This window comes from Hippocampus bargibanti, linkage group LG04 (assembly GCF_051943395.1).
Source record: "Hippocampus bargibanti isolate YZ-2025 linkage group LG04, ASM5194339v1, whole genome shotgun sequence".
Classification (NCBI taxonomy): domain Eukaryota; kingdom Metazoa; phylum Chordata; class Actinopteri; order Syngnathiformes; family Syngnathidae; genus Hippocampus; species Hippocampus bargibanti.
The window spans coordinates 2362903-2384464 of NC_142737.1; the positions used below are offsets into that span (position 1 = coordinate 2362903).

At 38.9% G+C, this 21562-nt stretch overlaps 1 protein-coding gene across 3 annotated transcripts in view; it reads left to right on the top strand.

The window, feature by feature from the left end:
- The first annotated feature begins 1430 nt into the window (after nucleotides 1-1430).
- Nucleotides 1431-21562, top strand: part of LOC148898702 (neurogenic locus notch homolog protein 1-like) — a 68968-nt gene continuing 48836 nt past the window's right edge. For 2 of the 3 annotated variants that reach the window (XM_088993504.1, XM_088993505.1), the window contains exons 1-4: nucleotides 3582-3805; nucleotides 6227-6308; nucleotides 18255-18517; nucleotides 19480-19818. In XM_088993504.1, the coding sequence (XP_088849630.1) occupies nucleotides 3748-3805; nucleotides 6227-6308; nucleotides 18255-18517; nucleotides 19480-19818 (742 nt within the window). In that variant the 5' untranslated portion in view covers nucleotides 3582-3747. Of the gene's footprint in view, nucleotides 1450-3581; nucleotides 3806-6226; nucleotides 6309-18254; nucleotides 18518-19479; nucleotides 19819-21562 lie in introns of those variants that run through there. The other variant, XM_088993506.1, reaches the window with a different exon arrangement.

Here is a 21562-nt window from a genome sequence, read left to right on the forward strand (position 1 = left end):
CCAGGTTTGGGCACGCCATATTTACAAACCTTGACTGGAGTTTTCCCGCCCTGAGGCGCTTCTCAACGTTTGACCTCCTGCATCAGTTTTACCCGCCAGCTCGTAGTGTGTCACTCTGCGGTTTACACAACACAGGCGCAGCTGAAAATGAAAACAAAATAAAAGAGGCAGTTTAACAGTCTTTAAGATATATTTTGATTGCCTTTTATCGAATGGCCGAAGCAAGAAAACAGATCAATGGCCTCAATAGGAACATTATTATTATATGATTAAAAAGTATTGTACAGTATTAGAAAAAAAAACGGTACAAATTATTATCATTCCATCCATTTTCCGGTCTGCATGTCCTCACAGAGGTGATGGTGGGGGGGGGGGCACCCTGAACCGGTTGCCATCCAATCGCACCCAGGGACAATTTAGAATGCTCAATCGACTTTCCTTTCAATTATCCTGCTTTTTACTCTATTATTTTTCTTTCTCACTATTTTTTTTAGGGTGATGATCATCCTTGCTATCTATTAGCTATCTGGCTAGCTACCTAGCTATGTAGCTGGCTAGTTAGCTAACTGTCTAGCTGGCTCTCTATTAGCTATCTGTTACCTAGCTTTCTATCTATTTGAGTTACTTCTGGGTTGAGTTAACGCTGGCGCACGTGGCTGCCGCTGCTCACCCGCAGAAAAACTGATTCTGTGACTGTAAAGTGACCTTGAGAGTTTTGAAAGCCACTTATTAATGAAATTTATTATTATTATTATTATTATTATTATTATTATTATTATTATTATTATTATTATTATTATTATTATTATCATCGACCTGCCATGCATGCTTTTAGAATGTGGGAGGAAACGGGATTGATGAAAAACCAAAGTGATGAAACTAAGAGGAGAGTAAAAGGAAGAAGTCGAAAAACAAAATACAGGAGCTGCTGTAAAGGTAGCCACTGTCGCGGCGCCATCTTGAAATCAAAACAAGAAAAAAACTAAATAACAAATAAATAAAACAGCACGAAAAAACACAGACAGTCATTCAATCTTAAACTCTTTGTTGCGTGAAGCAGTTCCAGATGAAAGAGGAGAGGATCAAAACGTCCTTTTCACCAGTGGATCAGTGACATCATGGTGAAATGTGCACGTCTGCTACAAGCTAAATGTTGAAAGTAAACATGAAGCTGTAGCATCCATTGACGAAATAAGATTGCCTCATATCCTGGCCCACGTTAATCCGCTTCAATTCCAAGCCGCGACCGCTCTGCATACGCAATTTATATTCACAATATGTTTTGAAATCTGTTTGTTTATGATTAAAGAGTGTGGAAGATGTATTTTCAGGATTTTTTTTCTTTTTTTTTTTTAAGTTAAATGACGACATTGCTGGTGAATCTGGAACCCGACTTCCCCGACGACATCTAACTGAAACCTTTTCAGGCAAGGATTCACACAGTACTCGGTAAGAATCAGCAGCGACTCTGTGCTGACGATGCCAGAAAAACTTTACCTTGCATCGTCAGCGTTAGTTTATCAGCGCTGAGAAAGATCCAAACTGATAATAGAGCATTTCCCATGCTTTCATCTGTTCATGCCCTGATGTTGTTGCTGGTAATGATGGTATTTCGGAAAGTTTGTTTTGGTTTGGTGTTTATTTCACGGTGAGATACAGTACTTGTAAAACTGTTGGGATTAATCCAAGGTGAAATATGAACCATGTGTTTTTCTCCAAATCTGAATGCGATTTATTGACTCATTCATGGGAGTTTAGTCAACCTATTTGTGAAAAAATAGAAGCACTATATCCACCTCTGGAGCTTTATTATGAATAGAAATATATTATATTATTATATAATATTATATATATATATATATATATTATATTATATTATATTATATTATATTATATTATATTATATTATATTATATTATATTATATTCTTTTATATTATATTATATTATATTATATTATATTATATTATATTATATTATATTATATTATATTATAAAAAGATGTAACCGTGAGTACATGGTCAAATAAATTATTCATCATTGTTGTAATAGATTACCTGTTAACCTTGGTTAATAGCTGCCCTTATAAATGATTCCAATTATTTCATAAAAGTACTTTATTTGAAAAACGCCTACACAAGCGGAAATGCAAACAGTTTACAGCTGTTATGCTTTTATCTATCTGACCGTAAGCAGCGATAAAAAAAAACTACATAAAATTGTGGATTACTTTTGCTGATGAGCCTTGACAATAGTAGCGATTAGTGATGGGAATTTCAACTCTTTTCAGAGAGCCGGTTCTTTTGGCTCGGCTCATTAAAAAGATCCGGCTCTTATGGCTCCCGAATGGCTCCTCAGTTTGTTCATTGTTGTTTTAGTTTTTTTTCTTGAACCAAAAATCACGTAAAATTATGTGAAAAACGAATTACTCATGTAAAAAAATGCACTATATCAAATATTTTTATTTATATGGCTTCATTTATATGTGCACAGAGAGCATCTACTAACTATCACTTTGCCTGTGGTTACTCTGGTCTGATGATCAGCTGTCACTAATTTGCTTTTTATATTAATAATGCTATCATACCAATATACCAATTACGAATAATAATTGAATCATTTTAACATATATTAACAGCATAATGTGATAACATTTGTCCACCTGTGTACCCTAACATCCCCCCTCCCCCTTCTTCTCACTGCTGCGTGTGTCTGTAATTCTCCCCTCCCTCCTCTACCACGGATTTCGACCAATCACGTGCAGCTTGAACCGAAGACTGGGGGCGGGGACTAGAGGACGAAAAAAGTCGGCTCCCATTTCCGGCTCCTTGTTAGGAACCGGCTCTCTTCGTTCACTTCAGAGATGTATAGCTATCTATCATGTAGCTAACTTGCTTTCTATCTATTTGAATGATTAAGTGGATGCTGGCGCATGTGGCTGCCGCTGCTCACCCACTGAAAAACTTATCCTGTGACTGTAAAGTGACCTTGAGAGTTTTGAAAGGCAGTTCTAAATGAAATGTATTATTATTATTTGAAATGATAAAAAACGTATAATATACGGGGAAAACGTATATACGTTGACAGATATTTTTCCCCTAATCTGTGGCGGCCATTTTGTCCAAATCCTGGTGCATTTTGGGACATGTTGAGTTTTTTTTAAAGCTTTTATTATGTTTTATAGAGCATAACAAATAACAACATTCAAAAGTCGTTTTATAACCCATCAAAATGATTTGTGTGTCATTCGAAAGCTTATTTAAAATTCATTTTCACACTAGCTATTTTGGTCGTTTAGCTAACGCCCCCCCCCCACGCACACACAAATAGACTTACTGTTGTTGATACACTTTACGCGGGACAAGGAAGAAAAGTATGGCGTGAAACAAACTTTTTTCGCCTCATCTTCACGCTATCTTTTGATCAAGTGTGTGTTTGTTTGGAGGGAAAATGACTGGGGGAGGGGGACGAGGGAAAGGGGGTGGAGGGCACCGTGGGACCGCGCCGTCCAAGGGGGCCCTCCTCCTCGCCTCGCCTCCCCAGATGTGAAGCGGCTCGTCGGGGTCATTTCCAGCCGAAAAAGTGCGGCGACAACATCTTAAGGTTGACATCGGCGTTTCAAACTTTCACCGTGGATCTACTCCAACTTTTTTTGTCTTCCTTCTCAACAGTCGTAAACAAGAGGACATTCGGATTTATGAACAACCCATGTGGACTTTATGTGTAAGCACTTTGTGAACCAGAAGGAATGCCTATTTTCTTGGCGAAAGTCATTTTAGTGTTGTGCATGATTGGACGAACTGGAGGTGAGTCACTTTTAGCATTTAGCTAAAAAAACACTTGTTTATTTCCCGTGTGTGGTGATTTTAAAGTCTTATCTTTTTTTTTCAGAAGACGACCTGTTGCGCTGTTATTTATATGAACGCTTACAGTAGGTTTCATGACCCGAGTCAGAGTTAGCGAAACTTTTTCAACTCGACGCTATAAATGTATTCTGACATGAAATATGGACACAAACTCACTAAAAACAAAGCAGTGCGTTTGTTTTTTTGTCGGATCTTTATGCACCTGCAGTTAAGTTCTCATTTATTGACTATAAACACTAACGTACAATTTACGCGGTAAGTTATGACAGAAGGGACAGGTGACTAAAGCAGGGGTAATTTTTGGCGTTTTTACAAGGACCCACCCCATAATTGCCCATTTCAAGTAAAAAAAGAAACCAAAGTAATCGTGATACAGCCACATATTTCTTCTTTTTTTGGATTCTGATGTAATAAGTATGAAATAATAGAATCAGAAGCAAAAAGCCTTTAATAGTATATTTACTTTACTTTAATATTTCTTCAAACTCATTACATTACCATCCATATATAACAATCTTGACGGCTCTATTTTCATCAAAAATATTTCTTTAAATAATTAAACATATTTTTAAAATAGAACATTTTTTTATGGATATAACACTTTTTTATATTAAAATACCATCTTTTTATTTGAAGAAGTTATACGAATTAAGATAAAAACAGAATGTTTGTTGTATCAAAAACTTCATTATTTGGATTTGATTAGCCTTTATTAGTCTCGCAGTGGAGACGTTTACATTTCACTGCAGCAAAGTGATAACAGTAAGAAGAAAGGAAAGGAAGAAGTAGAAAAAACATACAGGAGCTGCTGTAAAAGCAGTCACTGTCGCGGCACCATCTTGAAGTGAAAACAACAACAAAAACAAATAACCAAAAAATGTGATACAACACAAAAGACACAGATCAATCTTAAGCACTTTCTGCAGAAATGTATGTTCTTTTTAAAAAATATTTTTACAGTTTTCAAAACGTTTTTGACAACCTTTCTTAATGTTTAAATTTTAAAAATAGATTCATTTCCCTCTTTACTTTAGATTCTGAAGTTGTCGTGTCATGAGAATGAAGATAGATTTTTTTTTCTACACTCGACCCTTTCAGACTTTTCGCACTGTTTCCATCGTACTTTCAGAAGTAGCGCAGGTGTATTTCTATTCCGTCTCAGCACGATGAGGGACAGAGCTTTCAGCTGCTCTGCCCCCAAACTCTGGAACTCACTTCCTCCCAACATTCGTAACATCGATTCTCTTCCCACCTTCAAATCCCATCTCAAAACCTATCTATTTAAAATTGCATTTTCTGTGTAGCTCTTTCTCTTGTTTCTATTTATAATTATATTTTATTGTATTGTATTATTTGTGATTGTATTTTATTTATTATAGTACAGTGATACCTCGGTTTACGAACTCCTTGGTTTACGAAGTTTTCGGTTTACGAACGTTAGATTTATGAAAATTTTACCTTGGCATACGAACTTTTCCTTGGCACACAAACTATTTTTCGGGATACACACGGAGCTGCCTCAATGAGTGATGCGTCGTTTGCGAACGAGCCCATTCTTCTCACAGCAAAATAGCAGCCGACTGTTTTTGTCCTCTATTCCCCAGTCTTCGGTTAAAGCCACGTGATTGGTCAAAAACGCAGCAGTGAGGGGGAGTGGTTTAAACATTAAAGAGACAGGCAGCCGGCAGTGAGAAAGTTTCAAGTTTATAGTTTAAAGGCAGAGTGTAGACTGCAAGGTTAAAATATCCCATCAATCAGGCTCCACAAACAACCCGCACAAGCCATCTGTATACTTGATGCAAAAAGCTATCAACCCAGCTAAACAGAACACAATTGATGAGGAACTAGATACAATTATCACAGAGAACACATACAAACAATCATTCCTCAAGATTGTGAAAGAAGATTACGTTCCTCATGAAGTGTTTAATGCTGATGAATGCTCCATTCCATCAAGCCATCAACAACCATCACAAAGGTAAATAAATCGACTTTATTATACAATACAGTTTATTTCATTAAATATAATATGATAGCACATGTATTGTACATAAAATAAGGTATATTTTGTGTAGTTTTAAGGCTTAGAAAATTACAAAGTAGAAAATTATGATTTATGGGGACCTGGGAACGGATTATTCTCATTTTGATGGTTTCCTATGGGAAATTAATTTTTGCGATACACACTTTTCGCCTTACACACTTTGTCTGGGAACCAATTAAATTCGTAAGCCAAGGTATCACTGTACCTATGCTTGTCTGTGACTGTAAAGTGTCCTTGAGAGCTTTGAAAGGTGCTTAAAATGAAATGTGTCATTATTATTATTATTATTGTTCTGACCGAAAACATTTCCTTGTCAGGTCTGAGATGCTCCATGCCCATCGAGTCATGTTTGAACCAGGGGAAGTGTGAGGTCACACCAGATGGCATCGAACAGTGCAAGTGAGTACAAAAAGTCACCGTGTCAAGAAATGGCCATCGCGTGTCTGGCTTGAGTCATCTGCCCTCGACGGAGGGTCCACGCGCGACTGAGCCCGTTCTGTGGCGGCCTTGAAACTTGTTTTTGCTTTTCTTTCACTGAGCGACAGCTGAAGTCTCTAGAAGCCCGTCGGCCATTGTTCTCGGCAGCGATTAACTCTGTGTGACTAATCTGGGTGAGGCTTCCCAAAGAGGCCAGACCATCAGACTCTGTGCTTCCAGACACAGACCCCTATAACCCCTCTCTCACTTCTCTCTCTCGCTCTCACTCTCTCACTTTCTCACTCTCTCTGTTTCTCAGTCTCTTGGGATTTTGTCCCTAAGTGACCTTTAGGCAGTCATGCTCACACTGGACAGATGGTAGAGGTTTTTCCAAAGTTATGCACTTTGTCTGGAGTGAAGTACCTTTACATTGAAGGATCGTTCCGAAAAGTGGTGTTATTTTATTTTAGTCACTTTTATTGACATACAGTAAAGTCTCGTTATATCGATATCGGATATATCGATAGTCCCGGTTATATCGATACTATTTCTATGCACGCACGGAGAAAATTACATGCAAACAGGGTCGGATATATCGATAGTCCCGGTTATATCGATAGTCCCGGTTATATCGATATTTTTTCGGACTCCCTTGGATATCGATATAACGAGACTTTACTGTATATATATATTTTTGTCCTTAAAAACCAAGTTTTGTGCAAAACCGTCACAGTCTGTGATGTCATTTTCAGTCGATAAAATGGCAAAATGGCCGCCCATTAAGATGGACAAAAATGTATGCATTTTACTGCGCGATTTATTTTCGATGGATTGGATTGGATTGACCTTTATTAGTCTCGCAGTGGAGACATTTACATTTCACAGCAGCAAAGATATTAAAGTAAGATGAAAGGAAAGAAAGAAGTAGAAAAACAACATACAGGAGCTGCTGTAAAGGCAGCCATTCTTGCATCGCCATCTTGAAGTCAAAACACCCAAAAAAACTAAATAACAATAATATGACAAAGCAAACAAACAAAACTTTCTGCACCCTCGTTGTTACATTAAGCAGTTCTATATGAAAGAAGAGAGGATCAAAGCGTTCTTTTCACCAGTGGATCAGGGACGTGGTGGAATGTGCACGTCTGCTACAAGCTAAATGTTGAAAGCATGCACAAAGCTGTAGCATCCATTGACGAAAAGAGATTGTCTCACATCTCCTGTCCCACGTAAATCCGCTTCAATTCCAAGCCGCAACAGTTCCACATACGCATCGCATGAATAAAGTATTTAATATTGTTTGGATTTGTTGAGTTGTATGGAATTTTTTGGGGTTGACTTCTACTTTAAAGAGAAACTGTTTGAATGGCTACTGTTATTGCTAGTAACTGCTAGTAACTCAAAGCTAATGCTACTTTTTTTGTGAACCAAACTTGTTTGAAAGAATCGGCAGCTGTGTCGCTCGCTTTTGAACCAAGGTGTCACGCCAAGGTCCATTGGATGGTTTGCTCAACAGGCTTGCTACTTGACATTCCATGCCATAAATACCATCGCCTCCTCGAAGCTATGCTAACATTCGGTTATTTCCACAAGAAGCTAGCTGGAAGCGTTTTGGTTTACTGTTACGTTGTTTCTGATTCTTACCAGCCATTTCTTTCTTTGTGGGGTTCAAGTTTGGGCTGTTTTGTGGTTTCTGGATTCACAGGTGAAGAATCATTTTTGACAGGTGTTCCGCTTGATGCTCATCAATATTCCTTTAGTTGCACCGACGCTCATTTTGGAATCAAACCTGTATTTATTCATTTGAAGAATGAGTGAACTTCATATTGAATGAAAAAAAAAAAATAATAAACCGTACAGTAACTGCCAGCCATTTTCAAAGAATGTGCCTGAACCTACCCGTCTTTATCTTCCACTCAAAAACTGTGCTCATCTCAATATCCAAAAGGATGCACCGCTTTTATCTATAGCGGACTGTTAGTCCCAGGAGACAATTTACACGGAGCTTTGGTCGCCCTCTTCTGCCTTTTTTTGGGTACTGTGAGTACTAAAGAATGTCACTACATTTCTCTCCAGATGCATCAAAATGACCGGAATAAATTCGATTGCAAACATGTATGCTTTCTTCTTCAGAACTATTTGAATCATATTCATAACTGGATGAGTAACAAGAAAGCATCTTTTCTGAATCTGAAGCCATTGTTTTGATTCTGGAGCAAGGCAGTTTGTGAAGGAGTATCCTGGCGTGATGTCACGAACAAGGGGGCGGGACCTTCTGAAACTGGCCACTTCCGGGTTCAATTTGAAATAGTTTTTGGACACTTTAAGTCATTTTTATTGGTGTTCTGCATTTGACTAAAAATGTCTTACTGCGTGTTTTGGGTATTTCAGATGCTATAAAACGTTTTTCTGATGTCAGTTAGGAAACAAAAAAGTGATGTCGGTTGTCCTTTAATAGGCATAAAGATTCAGAGGATTTCATTAGAAAAAAAACATCTTCCCTGTATAAGGACTTCCTGATTACATCTATTCTTGGGATGTGTGATGCTTGACCTCCTTTGAATGAGTGTGTTTTTCATATCACAACGCTGCCAAGTTAAAAAGTGTCTTTCATGTAAGCGTTTCAGTGCCAGGGTGATGTTCGCCGATAACAACCCGAACCTTAAATTCCGTCCTTGCTGGTATGTGCGGCGAATGCTTCAATATCCCCGCGCTTCCATGAAAGTGAGCCCTTGTCTTTCCAGTTCTGCTGACTCTTCAATGGCACCTCTGTTTGCTGTGGTCAGACAAGTCTCTCTATACTACCCCCCCTCGACTTCCATATTGGCACACCCACCTCCATTGAGAGTCGGGAAATGGTCTCAGAGTGACTCGAGGGAGTAAAAAAAAGGTGCCACATCTCATCATGTGATCACACAAGGGAAATAATACAGCCATTTTTTTTTTAACATGGCCTCCGCCATGTCTGATTCCTTTCGGCGGCTGTTTTGATGTAGAGTTGGCCTGATTGGGTTGTCTGGAACTTCAGTAAAGGGGACCAGTGATATTATAAGTTGTCCGCGATCCCGCGGTGGCTTCAATAGGTGACAACAGTGGGTTCAGTTTTTCCACTCCCCGTCCGGACCACCTGGGGTGACAAAGGATGTGATGATTTGAGGTTTTGGTTCAGGCTCAAACTGGTGGACGTTGACATCAATATGACGACCCTTTATTTTTCTTTTAAAGGACAACCGACACCATTTTTTTGTTTCCTAACTGACATCACAAAAACGTTTCATAGCAACTAAAATACCCAAAACACGCAGGCTGATATTTTTTTGTCAAATGCAAAACACCAATAAAAATGACTTAAAGTATCCCAAAACTACTTCAAAATGAAACCGGAAATGGCGAGTTTCAGAAGGTCCCGCCCCCTTGTTTGTGACGTCACGCCCTGACGTCTTGCCTTGCTCTAGAATCAAAATAATGGCTTCAGATACGCAGAAGATGCTTTCTTGTTACTCATCCAGTTATGAATATGATTCAAATAGTTCTAAAGAGGAAAGCATAAATGTTTGCAATCGATTAAAGAAGTTATTCCCTGTCATTTTGAGCAGACAAATCAGCCCATTTCCAATGGAGCTTGTGCGCCATCTTGTGCATTTTCTGTGACGCTACATTGGACTCCAGACGGCTCGAATTGATACGGAAGAACTTCTTTAATCGATTGCAAACATGTATGCTTTCCTCTTCAGAACTATTTGAATCATATTCATAAGTGGATGAGTAACAAGAAAGCATCTTTTCCGAATCTGAAGCCATTGTTTTGATTCTGGAGCAAGGCAGTTTGTGAAGGAGTATCCTGGTGTGACGTCACGAACAAGGGGGAGGGACTTTCTGAATCTGCCCAGTTCCGAGCTCATTTTGTGGCAGTTTTGGGACACTTTAAGTCAGGGGTGTCAAAGTCATTTTTTGCCGCGGGCCACATTGTAGTTATGGTTTCCTCTCGAGGGCCGTTATGAATTTGGGGAACCCATTAGAATGTTTAAATCCCTTCAAATATTACATATAGAGCACACAGCAAATTAATGAATAACTCGTTTTCAAATCTGAAGTCAAGAATAATGACTTTTATTGTGGTTGACATCCAAAAATATGAAATTTTGGCTCCGATTTTAGCAATCATCATGGAATTTAACAAGTTTGATTTGCTTTCGCGGGCCGAAAAAAATGATGTGGCGGGCCGGATTTGGCCCGCGGGCCTTGACTTTGACACCTGTGCTTTAAGTCATTTTTATTGGTGTTTTGCATTTGACTAAAAATATCAGCCTGCATGTTTTGGATGCTATAAAACGTTTTTCTGATGTCAGTTAGGAAACAAAAAAAATGGTGTCAGTTGTCCTTTAATGAAGTGTCCCAAAAGGCTATTATTCTGAAATGTTCCAAATGATGTCAATCCAGAACCTGACACCAATAACGGCTCCCACAGGGATCCACAATAATTGAATAAATGCCATCCGCCTAAGCTTCTTAAAAAGGGGGGGGGGGGTGCCCATGTAGCATCAGGCTGGTCCATCTGCCAAATCTGGGAGCCCGTCAACCTTTTTTTTAATATCAGTGTTTTATATCAGTTGATATTTATATCCGACGAAATAATCTGATATGCATGAAAACTGGCATTTTCCAAACATAAAAATAAACACCAATCGTGACACGAAGAATGGTCTACCTGGCCGCGTCACTCTGGTTTATTATAACGTTTAAACGGGCCTTCAAAATAAGATACACGGCAAACACAAAGCGCTTGAAAAATATGATTCACCATATTATGCAGATTGGGCTTTGAAAATGGGAATCTTTCGGTGAGATAAATCCGGATTTTAACTCATTCACTGCCAAACAATATGCCAAAATGTTAACTCCAGTGCCAGGGTTTTTGTCATTTTCACTCGAATTCTAGGACCCACAGAATAGTATAAAGTTTTAGGACTACATAAACATTCAATGCAGTGTTAGAAACCTTAGACTCTCTTCTCTCATCAGAAAAAAAAGTTAATTCCTAAATTATATAGGTCTGGAGTTATCTGATCTTAAATTGGGGGTGGCTGTTCAAAATACAATATGATACATATTGATTTATATAGTTATTATTTTTCTTCCTTTCCTTTTCTTTTACTTTCCTAACGTTGCTGCTGTGAAATCAGAATCAGATCAGAATCAGAATCAGAATCAGAATCATCTTTATTGCCAAGTATGTAGAACACACAAGAAATTTGTTTCCGGTAGAACACGCTGCACTAGTATCGTTGTCAAAAAAACTGCTAAGTGGCACTATACAGTTCCATTTTGGCTACTGTTGAAAGAGTTCAAAGAGTTAATGGCTTGGGGGAAGAAGCTGTTTAAATGTCTGCTGGATTTGGTGCGCATGGATCGGTAGCGCCTGCCTGAGGGGAGTAGCTGGAAAAGGTGGTGGGCAGGGTGCGGAGGGTCCAGTAGGATTTTCCGCGCCCTAGTTTGGATTCTTGCAGTGTGCAAGTCCTCGAGAGTGGGAATATACATTTCCTCACTGCGATCCAATCCAAAAATTATTATTTTATCATATTATGATTTATTATTATTATATTATGTGTGTGTTACTTCCAGTTTGAGTGAACGCTGGCCCGTGTGGCTGCCGCTGCTCACCCACAAAAAAAAAACCTGTGACTGTAACGTGTCCTTGACAGTTTTGAAAGGCGCTTATAAATGAAATGTATTATTATTATGTTGTTTTTCTACTTCTTTCTTTCCTTTCCTCTTCCTTTCATAACTTTGCTGCTGTGTTACTTCCGGGTAGAGTGAACGCTGCCGCGAATGGCTACCGCTGCTCACCCGCACACACCAAAAAAAGTTCTTATCCCGTGACGTGAATATATTATATTATATTATATTATATATATTATATTATATTATATTATATTATATTATATTATATTAATTACTGGCGCGAATGGCTGCCGCTGCTCACCCGCACAAAAAAATCCTGTGACTGGAAAGTGTCCTTGAGAGTTTTGAAAGGCGCTTAGAAATTCAATGTATTATTAGTATTAGTATTAGTATTAGTATTAGTATTAGTATTAGTATTAGTACCGGTATTGGTATCGGTAGTGGTAGTGGTCGTGGTAGAGGTAGTAGTAGTGGTAGTAGTATCGTCTTCACAAACATGCTAATGCCCTCAGTTCGACGATAGCTCACACAACACCTGATATTTGCTCAGGTTCTGATATGCGCTCCACCTTTTCACACGTCGTCTTTATTTACCTTTCCTGCGGCGGAGTTTGAGCTGCTGCTGAGATTCTTCTTGTTGAAGCAGCTGGCGCTCGCTCTTTTTGATTCTATAAAAAAGAGCCGTTGACGGTCTGTTATCTCACCTTGCTCTGTTTAGTTGTTTGAAAGGTGTTTTTTTCTTTTATTGGGGCAACGTCAGAACAAATTGCGAGGAAAAAAAGGACGAGATGGTCATCAAATCAATGTTGTTTCTGTTTTTTTAAACAAAGATAATCTATATTGAGTAATGAAAGAAAAAAAATCCATGTTCATTGCGAGTGCTTTCATTTTGCATTTATCTGTTTGACTATCGAGAGTACAGTGATACCTCGGCTTACGAATCCCTTGGCTTACGAACCTTTCGGGTTACGAACGTTAAATTTATGAAAAATTTACCTTGGCATACAAACTATTTTTCGGGATACACACGGAGCTGCCACAATGAGTGATGTGTCGTTCGCGAGCGAGCCCATTCTCATGACAAGAAAATGGCAGCCGGCTTGTTTTGGTCCTCTATTCCCCACCCCCAGTCGTCGGTTAAAGCCATGTGATTGGTCAAGAACGCAGCAGTGAGGGGCTGGGAGTTACAGACAGAGAGAGAGAGTGAGGCCGTTAAACATTAAAGAGACAGGCAGATGACAGTGAGAGAGTTTCAACTTTGATAGTTCAAAGGCAGAGTGGAGACTGCAAGGTTAAAATATCCCATCAATCTGTGCACTTGATGCAAAAAGCTATCAACTCAGCTAAATAAAACACAATTGATGAGGAACTAGATAAAATTATCACAGAGAAAGCACCCACAAGGGATCATTCCTCAAGATGGTGAAAGAAGAAGGCTATGTTCCTCATCAAGTGTGTAATGCTGATGAAAGCGGCCACTCCATTCCATCAAGCCATCAACGACCTTCACAAGGGTAAATAAAATGACTTTATTATACAGTGCCGTTTATTTCTTTAATTATAATACCATAGCAAAAATTAGAAAGTAGACAATTATGTTTCATGGGGACCTGGGAACGGATTATTCTCATTTTAATGGTTTTCTATGGGAAATTAATATTTGGGATACACACTTTTTGCCTTACACACTATGTCTGGGAACCAATTAAGTTCGTAAGCCAAGGTATCACTGTACATCAACTACTGTGACCCCTCCCCTTTTTTTTCAACTTAACTCAAAGTGGCAGCGTTGTTCAAAGCCCGCTCACAAGTGACGTTACGAACGCTAACTGAGAAGGCAAATTTGCATTCTTTGGCGCCTTTTAAAAAGCGACTCCGCGCCATGCGTACACATGACAGGCCGTCGCCAGAATGAAGAGCAAACTGTTAGCATTCTTCACCGAGTGCGCACCACCGTTGACGCGGTTGTTTGGTTAGCGTATCCACGTGCGGAGACGCTAGCTATTTGTTTTTGACTATACACAATTTCAACTGTTTGCTTTTTGGTCCTGAAATGCCTGAAATCTACAGGAATTTGTGTTTGGGAAGTATGTTGAAGCGATACATTTTGATGGAGAGAGAGAATGTTTACATATCGGGGAGGGGCTAAATTTAGTCTTTGTTGTAAGCGGATGTTATGGATATCCTTTTCTTTGTCCAATTCTGACTACGTGTTTTGTGTAGTGGCTGTCCTCGGTTGAGACTGATTATGCCATGAAAAAGTTGCCGTGAGCTGTGAACGTAATGAATTTCGAAATATTAATCAATAGAACTTGTGTCGGTTCAGATTTGATGTATTCCAAAGTAATTAATTAACTAATTAATTAAGTCATTCACTGCCATTCACAAATTTATTCGGGAATTGAAAATAGGACATAGAGCGCCATGTCCGGGTTTTGTTTGTTTCATGCTTGGGTGCTGATAAAGCGCTGGTCAGACCTCAGGCAATGTTTTTTTTTTTCCCACCTCCACAAGGGGCATTTGCCTTTTGTCCATGTTCGCACTTTGCTCCAGCAATACTACCTCTCTAGCTAGCTATGCTAGATATCTATTAGCTATCTAACTATCTAATAGCTAGCTATTAGTTAGCTAGCTAGCTTTCTATCTTTTTGAGTTATTCCGGGTTGAGTGAACGCTGGCGCGTGTGGCTGCCGCTGCTCACCCACAGAAAGACGATCCTGTAAAGTGACCTCGAGAGTTTTGAAAGGCGCTGTGTAAGCTTTTAGTCGTACAGGAGTGGTCCATCGATGAGAAGGTTTCTTCAACCGCCATCCATACTTCACCGAAGGCGTCGGGGAAAAAAATAGATGGTTTAAAGGTGGAGGAAAAGAAGCTATTTTTATAAAACAGCAAAACCCATCACTAAATCGCCATGGTGGGGTAAGGTTCAATTTGGATCGTTCCTACAACAGACTTCTTAGGCAACGTAGGCTTAGATATGCTGATGCGGTGATACCAGAGCAAATGGAGCAATCAGGCCGGTCATACACCCCATAATGAAACAATTAATTATTATTATTTTTTTTTTTACTTATTTTAACGAACCAATATATTAACCCTAACCCTAAACCCTAACACTAATGTATTTTTTTACTTAGTTTTTTTTAATTCAATGAGTTTTAATTAGCATTCAATGGGTGTGTTTTGTTTTAAAAAAAATATATATATATATATATATATATATACAGTAAAGTCTCGTTATATCGATATCGGATATATCGATAGTCCCGGTTATATCGATACTATTTCTATGCACGGACGGAGAAAATTACATGCAAACAGGGTCGGATATATCGATAGTCCTGGTTATATCGATATTTTTTCGGACTCCCTTGAATATCGATATAACGACACTTTACTGTATATGTTTCATTTTAGTTTTATTGATAAAAATGGCAGCATAGTATCTGTAAGAACTTTGAGCATGACTTGTGGACAAATGGTCCTTATGGGGGTGTCACAAGCAGTAAGAGTGGTGGGAATATGGGAGGTGTTGTTGGTGTTGGTTGTGGGTGATGGCGAGGAAACTTTTGAATATGCCGGGGCAGCAGCTGCCGTCTTCCTCATTAACATGCGCACCTGCTCCCTGCTGGCTTTTTCCAGCACACTCGTGCAGCGCTTCACAACTGCTGGGCCCTAAAGAGACCCCCCACCCCCACTACGCACACTTTCCCTCCCGAGAGAAGCTGTTAATGTGCAAGAATTTGCGGCTCAACAGGTTTAAGACGTACAAAAATCACAACACGCTGAGACATTTAGGGAGACACTGCTACTGTATATCGTATTTCTTCTTTCAACACCCCCCCCGCCCCACTAATCGCATTTTTATAAGCAATCGTTTGTTACACAACGTACCGGTTCGTGTGCAGCTCTCGCGTGAATCCAAGCAATAATAATGTTTTCCGGAACATTGTTCACATCAAAAATATCTTTACTTTGTTTGTAACTCGAATGTTTGTAAGTAGGGAACGTCTTTATTTTAAAAAGAAAGAAAAAGATGGAAATTAAGGCAAGAGAAAACAAATACAGACGTCCCCCCTACTTACGAACATTCGAGTTACAAACAATGGTACATACAAACATAGTAACATATGTAGTCTTTTATCCAGTAATACATGTACATATCTTTATAATAATAACAATAATAATAACAATAATAATAATAACATTAATCACAAAAATAACAATAATAATAATAATAATAATAGATTTCATTTCTAAGCACCTTTCAAAACTCTCAAGGTCACTTTATAGTCACAGGCTCTGTTTTTCTGTGGGTGAACAGCGGCAGCCACACGCGCCAGCGTTCACTCAACCCGAAAGTAACTCAAACAAATAGAAAGCTAGCTTGCAAGCTAATATATAGCTAATAGCTAGATAGATAGATTGCTAGCCAGCTAGATAGCAAATAGAGAGCTAGCTTGATGGCTAATAGCTAGATCGATAGCTAGCCAGCTAGATAGAAAATAGAAGACTAGCTAGCTAGCTCTTTACCTAGCCAGCTAGATAGCAAATAGAGAATATAGCACGGAAGCAACTTACGAACGAATTCACCTTACGAACAACCGTTTGGAACATATCTCGTTCGTAAGTTGGGGAGTGTCTGTATTCACATTGTTGTTATTGACGCTGTTGTTGTCTTTCTGACGTTTCGTTTGTGTTAAAGTCACACTCATGATTAGCGTAGCATCTATATTCATTTTCTTTAGCCAGAAAATTCGAATGGAATATAAACCCAGTCGGACTTCAAGGTCTGTAATTGTAATCGTCAAGGCAAACACGGTGAAGCAGCATTGAGCTGTTCTGCTGCCCTCAAATGAAATGAATTCATTGAAAAATGTTACTTTTACCCTCCATACCGATGATTGAGGTCTTTTGAAAGTTTTTTTCTTTTTTGTTTTTGACCTTAATGGAAGCCTTGCTTGGCCTGCCGCCGGTCACTCAGTCTGGTGTTTACACAGCGGGCAGCCTAGCATGTGATGTTTTCTTATTCTTGCCACAATCCCAAAATTGGCTAATCCCCCTGAGAGAGCCACTGTCCAAACATTTGTCCGTTCCTAAAAGAAGGTCCGCCGTTCAGCCCTGTTTCACTCACATTGGACCCCCTGGGAATGTTTTGGGATGGAATGCTGGCATCCATTTTAGGGCCAATAGATTTGTCTATCTGTGGTCAGGTATTTGGTGTGACACTGCTCTTGCTATTTTAGGGGAAGGCCAATCAAAATACAGTGATACCTCGGTTTACTAACCCCTTGGCTTACGAACTTTTCGGTTTACGAACGTTAAATTTATGATAGTTTTACCTTGGCATACGTACTTTACCTTGGCGTACGAACTTTTTTCGTACACGGAGCTGCCTCAATGAGTGATGTGTCTTTCGCGACCGAGCCCGTTCTAACAACAAAATGGCAGACAACTGTTTTTGTCCTCTATTCCCCACCCCCAGTCTATGGTTAAAGCCACATGATTGGTCAAGAACGTAGCAGTGAGGGCAGGTGGTTTAAACATTAAAGAGACAGGCAGACGACAGTGAGAAAGTTTCAACTTTGATAGTTCAAAGGCAGAGTGTAGACTGCAAGGTTAAAATATCCCATCAATCAGGCTCCACAAACAACCCGCACAAGCCATCTGTACACTTGATGCAAAAAGCTATCAACCCAGCTAAACAGAACACAATTGATGAGGAACTAGATAGAATTATCACAGAGAAAGCACCTCCAAGGGATCATTCCTCAAGATGGTGAAAGAAGAAGGTTACGTTCCTCATCTAGTTTTTAATGCGAATGAAACCGGCCACTCCATTCCATCAAGCCATCAACGACCATCACAAAGCTAAATAAAACGACTTTATTATAAAGTGAAGTTTATTTCTTTAATTATAATACCATAGCACATTTATTATCAATAAAATAAGGTATAGTTTGTTAAGGCTTAGAAAATTAGAAAGTAGAAAATTGTTTTATGGGGACCTGGGAACGGATTATTCTCATTTTAATGGTTTCCTATGGGAAATTAATGTTTGGGATACACACTTTTTGCCTTACACACTCTGTCTGGGAACCAATTACGTTCGTAAGCCAAGGTATCCCTGTATTCTTAACTCCCTTTTTTGTGGAATGTTTTCTTTTATGAAGCTTTCCAGCATTAACATCAAAGCTCTCCGATTAAAAAAAAAACATCTGTATTAAAGGGTATTATTTTCCTCAGGTGTCGGGACGGATACGCCGGAAACAGGTGCCAGTTTCGCGACCCGTGCACGGGCGCGGCTTGCTTGAACGGCGCAACGTGCAGCGTGGTGACCAAAGCCGACGTTGTTGACTTCAGCTGCGCCTGCAAGCCGGGCTTCACCGATCGCCGCTGCCAGACGCTCACCGGCAACGCATGCGTCGGAGCGCCGTGCCGCAACGGGGGCACCTGCCAGCCGGATGGCCCGCTGGCGTTCAAGTGCCGCTGCCCGCCCGGATGGTCAGGTAAGGATTAGAAACAGTGGAATGCCATTATTTGTCTGCCATGAGTCGGAAGTAAAGGCTGTGATAAATGAAGCTTCATGAAGCACTTGATATTTTTTGACTCCTGCAATTGGTGATCTTGATTTGAATACGAACGTTTGAATATGAAAGGAAATGTCTTAAAATTGATTGCATATTTAGTGAAGTGAAGCTTCATCAAGTCACAATTGCTTCACAATTGCTTCATGAAGCAAAAATATAACAAACATGCACTATTTCACCAAATCAAAATGACTAGACAAAATATGAGCACAAAAAAAATTAAAAAACATTAACAAAGCACACAATACTTAGCAAAATTAAACTAAATATTACATGAAAAATATTGGTTTATGTACCACAGTCATTCAAAATATTAGTTAAATGAAAAATATAGAGAAATATTTTAAAAATAAAGGAAATATTAAAAGATTATAAAATAGGGAAATGTCAATAAAAAATATTAAATATTGAAGAAATCAACGATCTTGTTCTCAAGTGGGATTATTTGAGTGATCATATGATTTTTCCTTGGGAGTTTTGAAAGGTGCTTATGAATGTATTATGATTATTATTATTGTTGTTGAAGTTATTTTTATTATTATACTACTATTATTATTGTTATTACTATATTACTATTATTATTATTGTTGAAGTTATTATTATTGAAGTTATTGTTATTATATTACGATCATCATAATTATATTACGATTATTATTATTATTACTATTATTATAATTGTTATTATTATTGAAGTTATTGTTTTTGTTATGTTACTTTTATTATTTTTATTGTTATTATATTAGAATTATTGTTAATGTTTTATTATTATTATTATTATTATTATTATTATTATTATTATTATTATTATTATTAGTAGTAGTAGTAGTAGTAGTAGTAGTATTAGAGAAAAGAGGATGAAGAAAAATGAACTGTCTTCCCAGGTAACCAGTGCCAACACCCCGACCCCTGCGCGTCCAACCCCTGCGCCAACGACGGCCGCTGCTCGGCCATCGAGTCGCACTACATCTGCGCCTGCACGCCCTTCTTCTCGGGCAAGACCTGCAAGCAGGACGTCAACGAGTGCGACGCCGACCCGCCGCCGTGCAACAACGGCGGCGTCTGCGTCAACGTGGTGGGCGGCTACCGTTGCCGCTGCCCGGCCGAGTACGCCGGCGAGCACTGCGAAAACCGCTACCTCCCCTGCAACCCGTCGCCGTGCCAAAACGGAGGCACCTGCGTCCAGAAGGGTGACACCAACTATGAATGCACCTGTGTGCCTGGTAGGAACCTCATAATACGCTACAGCATGAAATTGACATGACACATCTGTCACAAACGGACGCAGGAAGTGTGTGTTAATAATAATAATAATAATAATACATTTCATTTATAAGCACCTTTAAAAACTCTCAAGGTCACTTTACGGTCACAGGATAAGTTTTGCAGTGGGTGAGCAGTGGCAGCCACACGTGCCAGCATTCACTCAACCTGGAAGTAACTCAAATACAGTGAGACTTCAACTTACGAACTTAATTGGTTCCCAGACAGAGTGTGTAAGGCGAAAAGTGTGTATCTCAAAAAAAAAGAAATTCCCATAGGAAACCATTAAAATGGGAATAATCCGTTCCCGGGTTTCCATAAAATATACTTCTCAACTAAATAAGCCTTAAAACTACACACAACATACCTTATAATAAATGTGCTATTGTATTGTAATGAAAGAAATACACTGCATTGTATCATAAAGTCACTTTATTTACATTTGTGATGGTCATTGATGGCTTGATGGAATGGCGTTGGAGGTTGAAGGTCAAACGGAATTGCTGTTTGGAAAGAGAGGCAAATTACATGACGACTGTAACTAAAGAAATAAACTGTGGTGTAAAATAAAGTTTTATTTACCTTTTTGATGGTCGTTGATGGCTTATGGAAGGAGAGTCACCTTCCATAAGGACTGTTGATAACTTAACCTCTGGTGCTGTTCGGTCGTGTGCTTCCGCCGAAGATCACTCCGCCAGCCGTGGTGGGTGTGTATTATGAAAATAGTGCTTATTATAAGGTTTAATTTTCAGAAATTTGAAGTTTGTAAGATGAAAAGTTTGTAAGATAAGGTGTTTGTAAGTTGAGGTCTCACTGTAGATAGAAAGCTAGCTAATAGATAGCTAATAATAATAATAATAATAATAATAATAATAATACATTTCATTTATAATCGCCTTTCAAAACTCTCAAGGTCACTTTACAGTCACAGGATAAGTTTTGCAGTGGGTGAGAAACAGCAGCCACTCAACCCGGAAGTTACTCAATTAGATAGAAGCGAGCTAGTTACCTAATAATAATAATAATAATAACATGGTAATAATACATTTCTTTTATCAGCGCCTATCAAAACTCTCAAGGTCACTTTACAGTGACAGGATAACTTAGATAGCGAGCTAGATCGCAATTACAGTGATACCTCAGCTCACCAACCCAACCGGTTCCCAGAAAGTGTGTGCAGGGCAAAAAGTTCATCTGCCGAACATTTATTTCCTATAAGAAACCATTAAAAAGAGAATAATCCGTATCCAGGTCCCCATAAAACACAATTTTCCACGAAATACGCCTTAAGATTTCACAAAATATAGGTGATTCCTCAGCGTACAAACTTAAATGGTTCCCACAAAGTGTAAGGAAAAAAGTTCATCTGCCAAACATTTATTTCCTATAAGAAACCATTAAAAAGAGAATAATCCGTTCCCAGGTCCGCATAAAACATTTTCTACTAAATCAGCCTTAAAACTACACAAAATATACATTATTTTATGTATAATAAATATGCTATTGTATTGTAATGAAAGAAATAAACTGTACTTATAATAAAGTTGTTTTATTGACCTTCGTGTTATGCTGCGGTTGAGTGTGTGTGAACGGGGCCAAAGCAGGAAGGCATCTGGGCTTATCGCAAAGGAAATAGTCACAGGGACAACATCCTTTGCACATCGCACAGCCAGACTGTACCTAATGGGGGCCAGGTTGCCGCCT